This window comes from Rhinoraja longicauda, chromosome 5, assembly GCF_053455715.1.
Source record: "Rhinoraja longicauda isolate Sanriku21f chromosome 5, sRhiLon1.1, whole genome shotgun sequence".
In the NCBI taxonomy this organism is placed as follows: domain Eukaryota; kingdom Metazoa; phylum Chordata; class Chondrichthyes; order Rajiformes; family Arhynchobatidae; genus Rhinoraja; species Rhinoraja longicauda.
Genome location: NC_135957.1, coordinates 32283384 through 32302505, shown reverse-complemented (window position 1 = coordinate 32302505; position 19122 = coordinate 32283384). Strand labels below are relative to the sequence as shown.

The 19122-nt window shown below is 40.5% G+C and overlaps 1 protein-coding gene across 1 annotated transcript in view; it reads right to left on the bottom strand.

Annotated features, from left to right (window-relative positions):
• The window catches only part of taf1b (TATA box binding protein (Tbp)-associated factor, RNA polymerase I, B), a 54589-nt gene that overhangs the window by 19657 nt on the left and 15810 nt on the right, over positions 1 to 19122 (bottom strand). The window contains exons 5-7 of the mRNA XM_078399251.1: positions 15629 to 15724; positions 4031 to 4166; positions 495 to 660 (exon numbers count right to left, since the gene is read on the bottom strand). Coding sequence (XP_078255377.1) covers positions 495 to 660; positions 4031 to 4166; positions 15629 to 15724 — 398 coding nt within the window. The remainder of the gene's footprint in view (positions 1 to 494; positions 661 to 4030; positions 4167 to 15628; positions 15725 to 19122) is intronic.

Here is a 19122-nt window from a genome sequence, read left to right as displayed (position 1 = left end):
TTTATTGTGCAACATCTAAAAAACTGGAGTATTCATTAGAATTACATGCCAAAGTCCTTGGTATGACAAATTAATTGAATAAAATTCCATTAATCTGTCACACTAGAGACTTTGACTCAGCTAGGTACAGTGGAGTTTAAAAAGAAGAGAAATTTGCTTTTGCAAGCAGATGTACTTCTATGCACCCACTGAGAATAATTGTGTTGCACGTGACTATCACACTGTAAAATGTCAGAAGATTATGGAAATATACACATTTGCAAAAGTAAATTCGGCTTTTGAGATCGTACAAAAACAATTCAGTTGAAACATAATTGCATTTTCCGAGCAGAATTATACCTTTTGTATTGCATTTGTCCTTAGAAAAAGTGTATTTTATACAGAGAATAAATACGCATGATCCATTACTTTACAAAACCTCAACATTTACCTATTAATGTGAAACATTTAATACATTGAAATAATAATACGAAAGGTTACTCTCATTGACTTACTGTAGGAGATCGGAAAGAGTAATTGATTCTCTAAGCCACAACAGTGCCAAATAACAAAATGCCAGCGTCATAGGCATAGACATCAGTAATCTCTTACTATGTGCAGCACGTACAGCATATAGGCTGCCATCAACAGATCCGGATAGTACAGGTGTTGTTTCGTCCTCTAACAAAGAAATGCATGAGAATATTTATGTACTTTTTGAAAACATAAAATAATATTTTCTCTCCATTGCATCTTCCCTCACAATTCTTCACTACCTTTATGAAAAGATGATGGTTGCCCTCAATACCACGCCACAGGTGAAACTGTGAACAGCACAATTCAAGATAACATTATCTATCTTATCATGCCTCGTGATGGGGCACCAACTGTCTTGTACTCCAACATAATAAAAGCACATTGTATGCATTATGAACTTACTGATTCAATTATCATTCTCCTGTCCCACAGAAAAAATAACATTGGAAACACAAGATACTGCAGATGCTGGAATCTTGAGCAAAATACAAGATGCTTCAGATAGAGGACGGGTCCAGACCCAAAATGTCACCTGTCCCTTTCTCGCCATGGATGCTGCCTGATCCTCCAGCAATTTGTTTTGTGCACAACAACAACGTAGAATTCATCTTACTCTATGTTTCTTCGTCCATCCATTTACCCCACTTAATTAAACAGCCAGGTTATATTGGAAATTGTCTGTGTGGAAGACTGAGCTACTAATGATAGCAACACTACCATCATTCACTCTCAGTGCTTCTTGTAACTGACAGCAACTCTAGGATTGGAAAACATTTGTGCAAAGAGGGAAATTCAGAGCAAAAAAACACAAAGTACTGGAGTAACTCAATGGGTCAAGCAACATCTCTGACAAATATGAATAGGCAATGTTTTGGGCCGGGACACTTCTATAAACGGATTGCAATGGGGAAAAGAAAGCTGGAAGAGAGGTGATGGTGGGACAAATCCAGGTAAGTGATAAGTGGATACAGGTGAGGACCGGTTTGATCTGGCATAGATGAAAAGATGAAAAGGAGACAAAAGGCTGTGCGTTAAGCAGAGAAGATGCATGAATTCTGAGGCCAAGAGAAGCCAGAGAAGGGATGGAGGGAGAAGGGGATAGGGGTGGGTGAGAAGGGAAAAGAAGGAAGGATAGTGGGAGAAATGTGTGTGCATGCAAGTGGGGCACAGGGAAGGGGGGAAAAAGTTGGGGGGGGGTGAGAGATTCTTGATTAGTTACCTAAATTGGAGGATTCCATGTTCATACATCTAAAGAAGGATCCTGACCCAAAACTATCTTTGTTTGGCAGCATCACTGGAGAAAATAAATAGGGGATGTTTTGGGTCAGAATAATTTTTCCAACCCAATATCTGCAGTTCCTCCCTACATACCTATCCGTGTTCTCCATAGATGCTGCCTGACCCACTGAGTTCCGCCTGCACTTTGTGACTTTGTGTCTTTTTTTCCATGTTCCTTTCATGAGATTGTTAACTACCGAAGTGTAATATGAGGTACTGTTCTCCAGTATGTATGTGGTCTTACACTGGCAATGAAAGAGGCCCTGGACAGCAAGGTATGGGAAAGGGCTATCTCTTGACACCCTTCTCTCCTTTCTCTATCTCCATTACAAAGGACAGATTATAAGCTGATGTCGACTAGAAATCCACTGACTCCCAGTTATCTGGACTACACCTTCCACCACTTTGCCATCTACAAAGATGCCATCCCTACTCTCACTTTCTCCGCTTCTGCCATGTCTAATCCCAAGATGAAGCTTTCAACTGTGGGACATCCATTTTCTTTAGCGAACATGATTTCCTACGTGCTGTCATAGATAGATCCCTCACCTGCGTCTCTTCTGTGTCCCGTAGTTCTGCACTTGCTCTCCCCCTCCCATACGGAACAAGGATAGAGTTATCCTGGTCTTTACCTTCCACTCCACCAGCATCCAACACAATGTCTCTGACATTTCCGCCACATTCAACGGAATTCCACCACCAGTCTCATCTTCCCATCCCCACTCGCGACCAGAGAGACCACTCCCTCCACCATTACTTGGTTCACTCATCCTGTTTGTGTTTTTGCTTAAGATTCTAACATCTGCAGTTCCTTGTGTCTCCAAGGAAATACTGGTAGTGCTTTGAATGATTCCACATGATCCTGCAAGCTACACAACAAATTAAACTCAGAGATTAAGGGAGTGAGAATTTGGGCTAATTACCCACTACTTATAGAAGGAACTCTTCCAAGAATCTGTACCAAACCTGGAAATGCACAGAATAACTTCCCATAGATTTTAATGGAAAGTCGTGGGAATCTGTTAGAGACTAAGGGTTGTTAATTTTTTTAAACTCACATAATGTACAATTTAAATAAACAGATTTAAAACAAACTATTTGAAAATCTTATCAACTGGCTTGTTAATTTAGTGTTTATTTCTATTTAAATTTAATTAAATTTTTAGTTTCAAAGACTTAAGGATTTGTGGTTATTAAAATATTTTTTAAAGTTTAAAGTTGAAGCAGATGTGGCTAAATCTACGACATGACAGCCCACTTAGTTATTTTTATATCATTAATTTTCTGGGGTGTATTAGTCCTGACAATATTAAATTTACGCTCACAAGACACAGTTACATCAAAAGCCGTTTGATGTAAATCTACATTCTTCCCCCTCCCCACCCCCCAAATTGATTTCAGAAGGATCAATGAAGCATGCAGTCTTATTTTACATCAAGTTCATCAGCGAGCAAAGTTGACGTGCTGCTGACACAGTTTAGCAGCTACGAATGCAAAATAATTCGTAATGCTTCACAATAAGATTCCATTAATCCGGATTTTGGTGGTACCGGATTAGCAGATTTTCTGAGCAATTGAATGTCACTTTTTTAATTGCAACACATTTTTAATTAAATAAAAATAGATGTTACACGTTAGATTATTAATTTTCAGTAAACCGGTGAATTTCAAGGGAGCATAGGAATCAAACCTCAGTAAACTAGACGTCAAAGCATTGGGATTTCTGATTTGTTGCCGTTATACTGCAATACGTTGGGAGTTTTACTGTATTGACTTTTGATAGTACATTAACCTGATCATCTCTTGATTTGCCCCCCCTCCTCCAAAAGAAGTCCCACTTCTAAAATAACTCCCAACTAAATAATACAACAATATTTGGATAAACTTGAAGAAACCTAAAACAGATGGTACACAGCAGAACGTGCTCTTTTAAAAAAATTAACTGGAAAAATTATATTTTAACATCATGGTGTCAGATTATTAAAAATGCTAACTCTTTAGAAAGAACAACTGAATCAACAACTTATGTCACACTCTCTCACTGCATCTACTGCAAAGCAAAATTGTTAGATAAGATCCATCTAGATTACTCGAGGACATATACATCATGAGAATGGGAATAGGTAGCAGAATATTCTTATAGTAGGAGACATGATTAAAGGACAACACCTTCATCTCAACTGTCTCATACAGTGTAGGCTAGAAATAGTAAAATATTACAAGAACTATCTCATACCTGCATTTTTGAACGAATTAATACTGTTGTCTTGACCGGCACTTTCAGAATCATTTTCAGACCCTGAAAATCTGTGCAAGGATGATGTGTCTGTCTCAGTATCAAATCCTGATGAGCTCAAATTGACTTCCAAATTCTGTATTTAGATGAAAACACAGACATGAAGGAAAATTAGAAAATTGTTCCTTTTTAAAATAATTAAATTCCTATCCAGGTTGGATAAAATAAAATTTGACTATCCTTCCTCTTAGGAGCAATCTATTCAAAGTTTTGATGATCTGAAATATTAACTCTGTTTTATTTATCTACAGCGTAATATGCTGAGTGCTTTTCACTTTTTCTGTTCTTACATTACATGGATGGATAAAACAAACAATTCTATTAAAATGCCACATGTTCCTCAAGAGAAAAGCACATGGATAAAAACTGGATCCCACCTTGTGCACTCCACCCACAGGAGGCTCAGCTTAGTGCTGTCAGCTTCACTGCTGTAGCTGTTCCAAGAGGTGGAGTGGTAGCCAGGTGGGAGAAACAGAGGCCCTTACCTCAGACTTCCTGATTTCATCCTGGTAGTTTGTACTATCAAGAAGCCTTTCCCACTATTTTGAAATGTATCTGATAATCATGGTGATTTAGAAACAGTGGGAAAAATATTTAAATATAATCATCACACAAATCATGAAGTACTATGTTCAATTTGCGCAATTTTAAAACATTAAAATAAAATTTAAGAAAAATACAAGTAAAAATTGGTGGCCTCATTCAAATGAATGAGATCAGACTAGATTTACTTGCCACGGCCAGTGTAACATTGAGAGACTAGTACGATAAAATGTTTCTAGCCCCTCAGTTCTGTACATCATACAACCACCGTTAACTTCGCAAAATATGAGGTGCAGTTCCTTTAGTTTGTGTGTGACCTTACTCTAGCGATGGAGGAGGTCACGGACAGAAAGGTCGGTATGAGATTTGGAAGGGGAATTAAAATGGTTAGCAACAGGGAGATCCAGTGGGACTTCGCGCACTGGAGCAAGAGTTCAGCAAAACCGTTGACTAGTCTACACTTGGTCTTCCCAAAGCAAAGGAGGCCACATAGGGAGCACCAAATGCAGTCGACGAGGTTTGGTGCACACCTGGAAGGGCTGTTGGGGTCTCTGAATGGAAGTGAGCGAGGATTTGTAGGGACAGATGTTACATCTTCTGCAGTTGCAGGACAAAATAGCTGGGGAGGGGGTGGGTTGGGTGGGAAGGAATGAACGAACCAAGGAGTTGCAGAGGTAATGGTTTTAAGAGAAAGCGGAAAAGGATATGTTAAGTGGAAAGGGATGAAAAGATAGCAAATTTCTCATAGAACTGGTTCCAGATTTCCAACATCAATTTTTAATTGTGTATGCAATTTCTCCTGCAACTAGCTCTACAAAAATATTATAGCCCATGTGCATGATGATCTTTTGCACAATTAAAAAAATTGTACTTAAACAATGCAATTGGGAGCTGTGCCTTAAATGTAAGAAGAATCTCTGTACAGTGCAGAAATTGCAAAAGCACTTTACCAACTTAAACAATATGATAACAACTTTTCAATGCCTAGATGTGTTACCAGAGATATTATTTGTGAAGGAGCTAATCCAGGTCATGTATTTTCAATGTACACTTCCTCTTTTGGCCACTGTATAACACTTGCATTTATGCTTCAATATCACTGGCCAAAAAAGTAATAATGCCAACTTGCCATAGGTTTCAGATATATTCAAGAAGAAACAAGCATTATATCAGTTAAATCCTCAGAGGTTTCTTAATTTCAGAGCGTGCCATCATACCGTGAAACTCTGGGAATGAATACACTGAGAATTTTCCAGACACCAGTATGGTGGCATTTTCACACAGATGCACCACCTTGCAGGCATACAATATATGAAACTCATCAAAATTACATTAATTTAGAAGTAAAACTAAGTGTTCATAAAAGCAACAATAACACACCCAGTGTTTAGCTCATTTGCTTCGTGTAGACTTCCAGGAACCGAAAAGAGCAATGAAAGTATCTGCAAACATGTAACTTTATGGAATCTATATTACTTTAAACACATGACTTTCATGTGTTCATGGGCTCAGGACTTTCATCGGCCTGCTCGGCTCGGCCCTGGGACTTTCCATCGCCCGGTGGGGGCTTCAAAAAGTTGGGAGCCTCGATCACCTCGTGGCACCACGGGAGAAGAATGAGGAGGAGATAAGACTTTGCCTTCCATCACAGTGAGGGTATGCCTAGAGCAATCACTGTGATGGCTGTTTGTGTAAAAATTGTATCTGTGTGTCCTGTGCTTTTTGTTGTCTACTGCCGGACCCTGACGTGAGAGGACGCTGGCGTTGTTTATTCGCCGCTTTTCCGTCAGGATAGTTTGTCTGTTTGTTTTTATGTTAATTGTTTTTGTAAAGCGCTTTGAGCACCCGATAAGGCGCTATATAAAATAAATGAATTATTATTATTATTATTACATGCAAATTCTACTGCCACCATAAATCTTTAACTTATAAAAAACATATTTAATTTAGTGGAGACACAAAAGACTGCAAATGCTGGAATCTGTTGCAAAAAGCAAACTCTTCCTCTGGGCTGCTTTTCAAAAGGTCTCAACCCGAAACATCGACTGTCCATTTCCCTCGTCAGATACTGCCTGACCCAGTGAGTTCCTCCAGAAGTTTTGGTTTTGCTCCATACTTCATCTAGTCTTTACATCACCAAGTCATAGAGTGAAACAGTGTGGAGACAGGCCCTCCAGCCCAACTTGCCCACACAAAAAATCAATATGATAATTAAACTACTGTATATAATTGAACTAAATCACTACTGCACTTAATCCTAAAACTTTGTTAGTTTTCTCAAGTTAATAATGTGTACTGTTGACCAAGCAAAGGTACGATTTAACAGCTGAAGAACTTAACTTCACTCCACTGGGGATTATCACAACTCGAAATAAACTTTTGGGCTCATCACGACCTTCCAGTTAGACTGTTAATCTAATTCTGATTGCTACTTTATAAGCAGTGAAAAAAGAACAAAAATTTTAAGAACTCCAAGGGCTTAGAATGTTGCATGCCAAGTACTCATTTGTAACTGCTGACAACCAAGCAAATCCCAAACCCACTTTACACAAACAAAAGAAAAAGAAAAAAATGGGACAGCATGGCGGCATGGTGGCGCAGCGGTACAGTTGCTGCCTTACAGTGCTTGCAGCGCAGGAGACCCAGGTTCAATCCTGACTAGGGGTACTGTCAGTACGGCGACTGTACGTTCTCCACGTGACCATGTGGGTTTTCTCCGAGATCTTCGGTTTCCTCCCACTCTCCAAAGACGTACAGGGATGTAGGTTAATTGGCTGGGTATAAATGTAAAATTTGTCCCTAGTGGGTATAGGATAGGTTTAATGTGCGGGGTTTGCTGGTCAGCCGAGACCCAGTGGGTCGAAAGGGCCTGTTTCCACGCTGTATCTCTAAACTAACCTAAACTGTGATCACAAAACATACTAATGGTCTTACAGGTGCAGCTTAATAAACAGCTTTGCTGATGATACAAAAGTGGGCGGTGTTGCAGATAGTGAAGATGGTTGTGAAAAATTGCATCGATTAGCCAGGAATGGATGATGGAATTTAATACAGTCTAACATGGGCAGGACCTACACAGTGAATGGTAGGGCTCTGGGAGTGTTGTGGAGCAGAGGGATCTAAGAGTACAGGTGCACGGTTCCTTGAAGGTCAAGTTGCAGGTAGATAAGGTGGTCAAAAAGGCTTTCGGTACATTGGCCTTCATCAGTCAAAGTATTGAGTAAAGAAGTTGGGAGGTATCACAAAATGCTGGAGTAACTCAGCAGGTCAGGCAGTATCTAGGAGAGAGGGAATGGGTGACGTTTCGGGTCGAGACCCTTCTTCAGACTGATGACAGGGGGGCGGGACAAAGAAAGGATATAGGTGGAGACAGGAAGACAGTGGGAGAACTGGGAAGGGGGAGGGGAAGAGAGGGACAGAGGAACTATCTAAAGTTGGAGATGTCAATGTTCATACCGCTGGGTTGCAAGCTGCCCAAGCGAAATATGAGGTGCTGTTCCTCCAATTTCCAGTGGGCGCACTATGGCACTGGAGGAGGCCCATGACAGAAAGGTCAGACTGGGAGTGGGAGGGGGAGTTGAAGCGCTCAGCCACCGGGAGGTCAGGTTGGTTAAGGCGGACTGAGCGAAGGTATTGAGCAAAACGATCACCGAGCCTGCGTTTGGTCTTGCCGATGTAGAGAAGTTGACATCTAGAGCAGCGGATACAATAGATGAGGTTGGAGGGGGTGCAGGTGAACCTCTGTCTCACCTGGAAAGACTGTTTGGGTCCTTGGATGGAGTTGAGGGGGGAGGTAAAGGGACAGGTGTTACATCTCCTGCGGTTGCAGGGGAAAGTGCCCGGGGAGGGGGTGGTTTGGGTAGGAAGGGACGAGTGGACCAGAGAGTTACGGAGGGAACAGTCTCTGCGGAATGCGAAAGGGGAGGAGATGGGAAGATGTGGCCAGTAGTGGGGTCCCGTTGGAGGTGACAGAAATGTTGGAGGATGATTTGTTGGATAGAAGTTGGGAGAAGGGTCTCGACCCGAAACATCACCCATTCTTTCTCTCCAGAGATGCTGCCTGTCATGCTGAGTTACTCCAGCATTTTGTGTCTTCCCTTTGATTTAAGCCAGCATCTGTAGTTCTTTCCTGCACATTGAAGTTGGGAGCTCATTTTGCAGTTGTACAAGACATTGGTGAGGCCGGATTTAGAGTATTGTGTTCAGTTCTGGGCACTGTGCTATAGGAAAGATGTTATCAAGCTGGAAAGGGTACAGAGGATTTACGAGGATGTTGCCAGGACTCGAAGGTCTGAGCTACAAGGAGAGGTTGAGTAGGCTGGGACTCTATTCCCTGGAATGCAGGAAGATGAGGGGTGATCTTAGAGAGGTGTATAAAATCATAAGAGGTTTAGAATGGGTAGATGCACAGAGTCTCTTGCTCAGAGAAGGTAAATCAAGGACCAGAGGACATAGGTTTAAGGTGAGGGCGAAAAGATTGAATAGGAATCTGAGGGATATCTTTTTCACACAATGGGTGGTAGGTGTATGGAACAAGCTGCCAGAGGAGGTAGTTGAGGCTGGGACTATCCCAAAGTTTAAGAGACAGTTAGACAGGTGCATGGATAGAACAGGTTTGGAGGGATATGGATAAAACGCAGGCAGGTGGGACTAGTGTAGCTGGGACATGTTGGCCGGTGTGTGGGCAAGTTGGGTCGAAGGGCCCGTTTCCATACTGTATCAGTCTATGACACTAACTGAAGAACCTTAGAACCAAGGCTAGATTAAATACATAAAAAAATGGTTAGTAATTTTCCCAGTGCCCTAGTGAGACACAAAAAGCCAGAAATTTGGTATTTTTGGGGCTGCATTTTTCAAAGAAAGTCAAATTGTGTAATCATGGATATATGGTCTTCCTGGATGTATGGTCTGCTCCCATCCAAAGGTCTATGCTGCAAATTAGGCTATTTAAGGAAAACCTGTTGCAGGATCATAGAATTGTTAAGGAGCATAAGGAAGCCATTTAGTTCATCAGTTCTATAGTGTTCAGTTAGTGCCACTACACTTTGAAGTAAACTGATTAAAGGGTTATAATTCTTATTGATAATATTTAATTAATGCTAATTTTACAATTAATTCAGAAGAATGGGACTGAAGGTTGATAAATCCCCAGGGCCTGATGGTCTGCATACCAGGGTACTTAAGGAAGTGGCTCTAGAAACCGTGGACGCATTGGTGATCATTTTCCAATGTTCTATAGATTCAGGATCAGTTCCTGTGGATTGGAGGGTAGCTAATGTTATTCCACTTTTTGAGAAAGGAGGGAGAGAGAAAACAGGAAATTATAGACCAGTTGGCCTGACATCGGTGGTGGGGAAGATGCTGGAGTTAATTATAAAAGAAGAAATTGCGGAACATTTGGATAGCAGTATCAGGATTGTAACAGCAGCACAGATTTACGAAGGGAAAATCATGCTTGACTAATCTTCTGGAATTTTTTGAGGATGTAACTAGGAAAATGGACAATGGAGAGCCAATAGATGTAGTGTACCTGGACTTTCAGAAAGGCTTCGATAAGGTCCCACATAGGAGATTAGTGGGCAAAATTAGAGCACATGGTATTGGGGGTAGGGTACTGACATGGATAGAAAATTGGTTGGCAGACAGGAAACAAAGAGTAGGGATAAATGGGTCCCTTTCAGAATGGCAGGCAGTGACTAGTGGGGTACCGCAAGGCTCGGTGCTGGGACCGCAGCTATTTACAATATACATTAATGACTTGGATGAAGGGATTAAAAGTACCATTAGCAAATTTGCAGATGATACAAAGCTGGGTGGTAGTGTGAACTGTGAGGAAGATGCTATGAGGATGCAGGGTGACTTGGACAGGTTGCGTGAGTGGGCAGATGCATGGGAGATGCAGTTTAATGTGAATAAATGTGAGGTTATCCAGTTTGGTGGTAAGAACAGGAAGGCAGATTATTATCTGAATGGTGTCAAGTTAGGAAAAGGGGAAGTACAACGAGATCTGGGTGTCCTAGTTCATGTCACTGAAAGGAAGCATGCAGGTACAGCAGGCAGTGAAGAAAGCTAATGGAATGTTGGCCTTCATAACAAGAGGAATTGAGTATAGGAGCAATGAGGTCCTTCTGCAGTTGTACTGGGCCCCGAGTGAAACCACACCTGGAGTATTGTGTTCAATTTTGGGCTCCAAATTTGAGGAAGGACATTCTTACTATTGAGGGAGTGCAGCGTAGGTTCACAAGGTTAATTCCCGGATTGGCGGGACTGTCATATGTTGAAAGACTGGAGCGACTGGGCTTGTACACTCTGGAATTTAGGATGAGAGGGGATCTTATTGAAACATAAGATTATTAAGGGATTGGACACACTAGAGGCAGGAAACATGTTCCCAATGTTGGGGGAGTCCAGAACCAGGGGCCACAGTTTAAGAATAAGGGGTAGGCCATTTAGAACAGAGGTGAGGAAAAACCTTTTCACTCAGAGTTGTAAATCTTTGGAACTCTCTGCCTCAGAAGGCAGTGGAGGCCAATTCCCTTGATGCTTTCAAGAGAGAGTTAGATAGAGCTCTTAATGATTATGGAGTCAATGGATATGGGGAGAAGACAGAAACGGGGTTAAGATTGTGGATGATCAGCCATGATCACGGTGAATTTGTGGATGATCAGCCATGATCACTGGCTCGAAGCGCCGAATGGCCTACTCCCGCACCTATTGTCTTTTGTAATAAAATTTCATGTACAGATTGAACCAAAAGAGGAATGGACAATGGTAGAAATAGAAGAACACATCAGTGTAGATCTAGAAAATGTCTGGATCTTCACACTCAATTGTTCCATTAAATTAACCTGATTACATCTAATCTAGCACTTGTGGGTAAAAACAATATGCAAGCATATTACATTCAAGATTTTAATCACTTGAAAGTGTCATTCTATTAACACAGCATACTTTTTGTTTAAAAAAAAAGTGGCTTGGTAATGCCTCCTATTGTGACTCATTGCAGCTTCTTTAAATGCAAAGCAACACATTACCGGAATTAACCTCCTGCAAGGTTTTTGAAAGGTAGAGATTTTGTTTCATTCGTGTTCAAACATGCAAGGACATGCGCGTAAACAAAATGAGAAACCAATCTATAAACTAGAAAGTAGTGTGCTCCACCACATTCACTCTGGTCCATTGACGTTCTACTTTCTATATGAAAGAAGAACACAAAGATTTTTTTCTATTCATGACTTTTAATGGAATACATTATTTTGTTTTAATAAACAGAATAAATTCAGAGTTTGAGTTAATTCCAAGCTCTACACTGAACAGTTAATAGCAATAAACATTGTTTTAGATGAAAGTTTTATTTTAAACAGTTTTGACAAAGTGTCAGACACAAAATGCTGACTGACTCCCACTCCACAGATGCTGTGACCTGCTGATTTTTACCTACATTTTCAGTTTTTGTTTCAAATCTATGTTTAGATCGAGCTGAGTAAAAATGTACGCAGAAATACCAAGTTGGATACCATGGACTGTTCTTGCCTTCCATATTTCTTTTAAAAAAAGGCTCCATGATTTCTTTATTAAATAGTTTTTGATCACAGCAAATTGAAATGCAGAAAATTACATTACAGTATTATGCAAAAGAAATGATTCAATATGATAGGAAAAAATTGGCTTACGAAAGGTAGGAGAAAAAAATAATTCGAACCAACTATCATTGATTTTGAAGGAACAATTGTGTCTCAGGTGGCGACAGAATTTTGTGGAACAAGTAAATGTGGAAATACAGCAAATGTGTTTAACAGAAATACTTTAGCCAGAGACCACAGAAATCTTTTGAAATGTAATAGTAGTGGTAATGGTTTAAGAGAGCCGTACTAATTTGATGACCAGAGATACTTAGTGGAGGCGATATAAGGTTCTTTTGGATGGATGTGGTGACAGTTGTGGTGTGCCACTGGGTTCCGTTGAGAAACTAGTTCTGATTATATGTGCAAGTACCTGGATGTAAGGGTAGAATTATCTGGCAAATTTTGAATGACACATTAATTATAATAGAGGCAACAATAATTAATTCAAGAAACTATAAGGGGATACACATAAAATAAAGGAATATGCTAAAGAGTAGAAAATGGAAAATAATGTCAGTAAATGTGATTGGTACATTTACTTCAAAAGTACTTCAAGTGAGAAAAAGATGGATGATGTGCTGGAGAATTCACAAATCTACAAGACATCAAAAGCTGCACCTTAATTGGATGAGGCCATCGTTAGGAGTTTCCCCTAGGCCGCTGCGACCGCCAGGAGCGCTCGGTCACAGTGGGGCTCGTTCCCCTTCACCTGCCTCTATGTCTTACTGTCAGCGGAGGCTTTATCAGCTCCACGCTCGACCGTCGCCTCCTCTCACTGTCGCTCTGTCCACTCGACCTCTTCCCCTACCTCCTCCCACAGCCACTTCATCCTCCTTCTCGCCAACATACTCCACCTTGGGAGCAGCAGCAGATAAGGGAGGGACCCTCACGGTAACCGAGTGTGTCTCTTAGCGGCCTGAAGAAAGCGCTGCACCCTAGGGGCTGCAACATGAGCCGCATGAACCGGTGAAGAAGGGCTTGGTGGTGCAGACCATTGGCATCGGTGCCTAATTTTAAGTTGAAATGGAACAAAGTGCTGGAGTAACTCAGCAGACTGAATCAGTCTGAAGAACGGTCTCAATGTTACTTATCCATGTTCTCCAGCAATGCTGCCTGACCTGCTGAGTTACTCCAGCTCTTTGTGTATTAACCATAATCTGCAGTTCTTTGTTTCAACTACAGCAATGATAATACCTTTATCGGTTATAACAGACAATCAGAAATAACAGACACCATCCCCCCCTCACCTGACCCCACATGGTCTGTTATAACGAGGATTTACAGTACTGTTACAACAAGAGCAGACAAGCAACTTAATATTCTGCAGCAAGCCCCCTTACCTCCTGACTCCCAAAGCCTTTCTACCATGCCCATATCATTAATGTGGCAGAATACTCTCTTTGCGCCTGAATGAGAACAGCTTCACCACCCAAGGATCTTAATTCCAGAGAAAGTTCAGTAAATTTTATCAAACACAGTGCACCAGCTCAAATATTCACTCTCACCATCATGATAGCTTCATTGCTATTGGTATAATATTGTTACGTGTACCAAGATACAGTGAAAAAAATGTGTTCCATATTATTCACCAAATCAAACCATATACAAGTTCAAGAGGTAGTGCAAAGAGAAAAATACCCAGCGTGTCGAGTATAGTAATACACTAAACCATCGTTATAACGGACCACAGTGGGGGAAATGATGTCCGTTATTGCCGATTGTCCACTATAACCGAGTAAGGATCCCCCCCCCCATCATAGACATCACTGCCTGGGCACCAGGTCAGAATCCAAATATCACTGTACCTTAATTGGTACATGTGACAATATCACTGTACCTTAATTGGTACATGTGACAATGAAACCTTTGAGAATCCTGCAGCCCCGTCACTGAGAACCCAGTGGGACCTCACACACCACACGGAGTGCAGCGGCCTGGCATCACCTTGCCCAGTGCAGCTGGGGAACGGCAATAACCACTACCCCTGCTGCTGTTTCCCACATTCAGAGATTGAGAGCAAAATGGGAGATCCAGGACATTGGGGTGCTGTTTCTCCTTCCAAAGATATTAACTTGCCGAACCTGCTGAGTGTACAAAGTTCTTCTATACAGCTAAAAATGTATTTTTGTTGCTGCCATAAATATTTAAGGCTATTTGCTACATTGTTTAATAGAGTTAAGTGTCAATTGAAGCAATTGCATGTCAGTTTCACTTGTCCATTTCAATGGTCTCCAGTTTAACTAGCAGCCTTAAAGAGACAGTGGTGTCTGATTACTGTGGGGACACTCTGTCCACTAGAACTGAAATGCGTTATAAAGAGGTCCATAATAACGAGGGTTTACTGTATAGTATTACAGCTACAACTACAGAGAAGGTGCAGATAAATAAAATGTGCAAGTGCCACAATGATGTAGGTTGGTCCTTCATTCTGGTCTAAAGGAGCCAACCAAAAATATTGCCTATGTGCTCCAGTGATTGTTGCCTGACTCACTGAGTTACTCCAGCACTTTGTATTGTACTCAAGATTCCAGCATCTGCAGTTCCTAGTCTTCATGATTATGTTGGCTGTTTTCCCCAGGCAGCGTGAATGTAGATAGAGATGTTGGGGGTGGTGGGGTTGCTGGTTTGTGTGATGGGCTGGACTGCATTTACTCTCTGCAATTTTTTTGTAGTGAGGGGCAGAGCAGTTGGTAAACCAAGTAGTAATAAATCCTGATAAAATGCTACCAACAGTCCATATGTAGAAACTCTTAAAGTTTGTTGAAGACATGCTAAATTTCCTTAGTCTTCTAAGGAAGTAGAGACTTTCTTAGCCATAGCATCAACGTGGTTGGAGCAGGCCAAATTGTTATTGTGTTGATAAATGCGCAGCCGTACAACGAATTATCACCTTCTAAATGTACAACCTTGCCACTGGGCAGGACGAGTGCAGCAAGAACATAAAAATAATGCACTTTCAAGTTTCCCTCCAAGGCACAGACTATCTGATTTGAAAATATATCACCATCTTCAAGTCAAAATCCTGGAATTGCTGGGATTAAGTTAACTCACTGCTACTTTACAAGGACACATAGGGGTGGGAAATAAATGCTGACCTTTCTAACGTCAAGTTAGATGGTTAAGCGAATGGAAATAAAAGACATATGGGAACCACATTCTCATATAACATGAGAATATGGTTATTTGGAGGATAAACATCTGTATGCAACAACAGTATGGTGTTCACTTTGTGTTCCTAGTTTCTCAGCACAATAGAGGTAAAATATTCCAGAATGTACTTGAGATAAACTATCTTTTTCCATATACTAAAAACATACAAGTTTTTTTTACTCACAGCTGATATCACCAATGTTTTTTCAATCACACCTACCTTCCGTTTTCTGCTGATGATGGCAATTGGTTTGCTTGTATAAGCTTGTTGACTTTTTTGCAAGTAACGTCTCCAAACATTGCATAGGATTTCATCCTAGTAAAATTAAAATGCATTCATTTATTACGTTGCAGTCAAGGGCGTGATTCAGCAATACCACAATGTTATCCTATTGCACCAAAAAGGAACAGAATGCAAGTTCCCATAACATTAGAGATCATAATCTCACTTTCTTTGGGAAGGTTTCCGAGCAGAATAGAGTGAGAAGACAAGACCATCAAAGGTAACAGGAGATAAGATTCAAGCAATTTTGAGTATCTGTTCTACAATCATAATACAAAAAGAGCAATTGCTTTCATCTACCGATCTATCAATTTAATAGATAGATGTATCACAATAGATGTTAGGTCAAGTCAAGTCAAGTCAATTTTATTTGTATAGCACATTTAAAAACAACCCACGTTGACCAAAGTGCTGTACATCTGATTAGGTACTAAGGAAAAAAATGAAACATACAGTAGCACGCAAACAGTTCACAGCGCCTCCTCAATGAGCCTCAAACGCTAGGGAGTAGAAATAGGTTTTGAGCCTGGACTTAAAGGAGTCGATGGAGGGGGCAGTTCTGATGGGGAGAGGGATGCTGTTCCACAGTCTAGGAGCTGCAACCGCAAAAGCGCGGTCACCCCTGAGCTTAAGCCTAGACCGCGGGATAGTGAGTAGCCCCAAGTCGGCCGACCTGAGGGACCTGGAGTTAGAAGATTTTTGATGTGGGGGGGGAATGTCCATTTAGGGCTTTATACGTGAATAGGAGGAGCTTGAAGTTGATTCTGTACCGTACAGGGAGCCAGTGGAGAGAGGCCAGAATCGGGGTGATGTGGTCCCTTTTACGGGTACCCGTCAGGAGTCTCGCTGCGGCGTTTTGGACCAGTTGCAGGCGGGACAGGGAAGATTGGCTGATCCCAGTGTATAGGGAGTTGCAGTAGTCTAGGCGGGAGGAAATGAAAGTGTGAATGATTTTTTCTGTGTCGTCGAATTGGAGGAAAGGTTTGATTTTAGCTATGGTTCGAAGTTGGAAGAAGCTGACTTTTACCACAGCGTTGACTTGCTTATCAAATTTTAATGCAGAGTCAAATATCATGCCGAGGTTTTTGACATGCGGTTTGACTAGGCAGGATAGACTTCCAAGACTGCCTGTTATCGATTTGATGGAGTCGGGGGGGCCGAATAGGATGACCTCAGACTTGCTCTCATTTAATTGGAGGAAGTTCTGTGTCATCCAACATTTTATGTCCTCAAGGCAGTGTAAGAGGCTGTTTAAATTTGACTGGTTGTTGGGTTTCAGGGGGTAAATAATCAATAGATGTATTTAATCAGGTGTAAATAATCAGGTGTAAATAATCAAAAGTAAACTAGACAAAAATTGTAACTATGCAATGAGATTATAGTAAATTAAAGGAAAAACTAGTGCTTGCACATACATTTCAACCTAATAAACTATTGGAAGTTTAATAAATAAATCTTAATGAAGTCAGAGACTGCCCCCTATTGGTTTTAAGTCTTATAAATGATGCTACATATTTTTACTAATTTAAAGTAATAAATATTAAATATTGCAAGGGTACTTTAAAAATGATGTTTTTTAAACAGCATTACGTCCTTACAAGATACATTCTTCTGGAAATATCAACAATAATGGCAAAATGAACTTCAGTTTAGTGTCATAGTTAAAGTGAAAAGCAAAAGCAAGCATATCGTGAAACATTTTCTGCAGTTCCTTGCATTAACAGATCCTGAATACAGTTTCAGCCTAGTTCAATTGCTAGTTAATGGTTCTTCTACACAATAACACAAAACACTCGAGTTATTTACTCCATTGTCAAACCAGTAGGTTTAAACAGGAAAGATTAAGTAGAAGAAATGGAAGGCTACTGCAGAAGAATAGCATGGAAGCAGAAAGGCAATCTGGAATGTGGATAAAACACTAAATAGCAAGAAAAAAATAAAAGGGCATAAAGAAAACCAGGATATCAAATATCAAAGTGCAATTTGAGCACCAAATATAGATTTCAAAACTTTAATTTGATTCAATGATCAAATGATCTCTACACATAATAAAAAAATATTGTGGTGTATTTAGGTTGAAGGATTTTAAACATTTTAAAATATTTGGTTTTCCAATCTGGGATGCCGCCTTCCAGGAAGAACATGTGAAAGACGTGTGAAAGATGTGAACATGTGAAAGACCTAAGTTAGACACAACATTTATACAGAATAGAAGAAATAAAGAGGCAATGTGAAGATGTTAATATTATCCAAAGCATTTAAATCACTCACAGTCCTAAGACAAAAAAATACAGATTGGCCCAACCAATATTGTTGAAATCTCATTGGGAAAACATGTTGTTTACTGTGCTACAAATACATCTTTAAAAATCATATGTAAATGCTTCAAAATTGATCAGTAGGCAGGAAAAAAAGAAGAAATGAGGGGACCTCATTAAAACTTACTGAATAGTGAAAGGCCTGGATAGAGTGAAAGTGGAGAGGATGTTTTCAGTAGAGGGAGAGTCTGGGACCAGAGGCCATAGCTTCAGAATAAAAGGGTGTACCTTTAGAAAGGAGATGACAAGGAATTTCTTTATTCAGAGGGTGGTGAATTTGTGGAATTCATTGCCACAGTTGGCTGTGGAGGCCATCAATGGATATTTTTAAGGTGGAGATTGACAGATTCTTGATTAATAAGGATGTCAGGGGTTGTGGGGCAAAGGCAGGAGAATGGGGTTGAGAGGGAAAGATAGATTGAATTGCGGAGTAGACTTGACAGGCCGAATGGCCTTATTCTACTCCTAGAACCTCTGAACTGGATGCAATGAAACTCATTGAATAAATACAGTAATGACAACGAGAAATACAAGTGCAAAACATTGAAATGGTACTTCATTGTAGTGCAACACAAAATATTAAAATATAGTTATGGAATAACTGAGTGAGGTAGAATAAAGAGCATACGGCAACACCTCCAGGAAGAACATGTGAAAGACATCATTGGTTCATGAGTTCATAGCCGTGGGGAAGAAGCTGTTTATAAAGTGTAAACATTCGAGCTTTCAAGCTCCTGTATCTTTTGGAAATACTCAGCTGAGTAGGCAGGATATGTGGAGAGAAAAAAAGGTCACTATTTCTGATTGATGAACTTTTATTAATTTTCACCAGATGCTGTCTGACCTGCGGCCTGTTTGCAGCATTTTCTGTTTTATTTAAAGTTTGCAGCACTTGCAGTTTTTTGCTTTATGAGATAGAAGAGTTAAAGGATGGGACGATATATTAGAGTAAAGAAATCACCTGGCACAAATGGGATGCACCCCAACCTCCTGAAGATGGTATTTTTGCAGTGTTTTTAATAAACTTGCCAACCTCCGCAAACATATCTGAATGGATTTGTAAAGGTAAATCATGTATTTTTAATTTGACGAGGTAGCAGAAAATCTATTAAA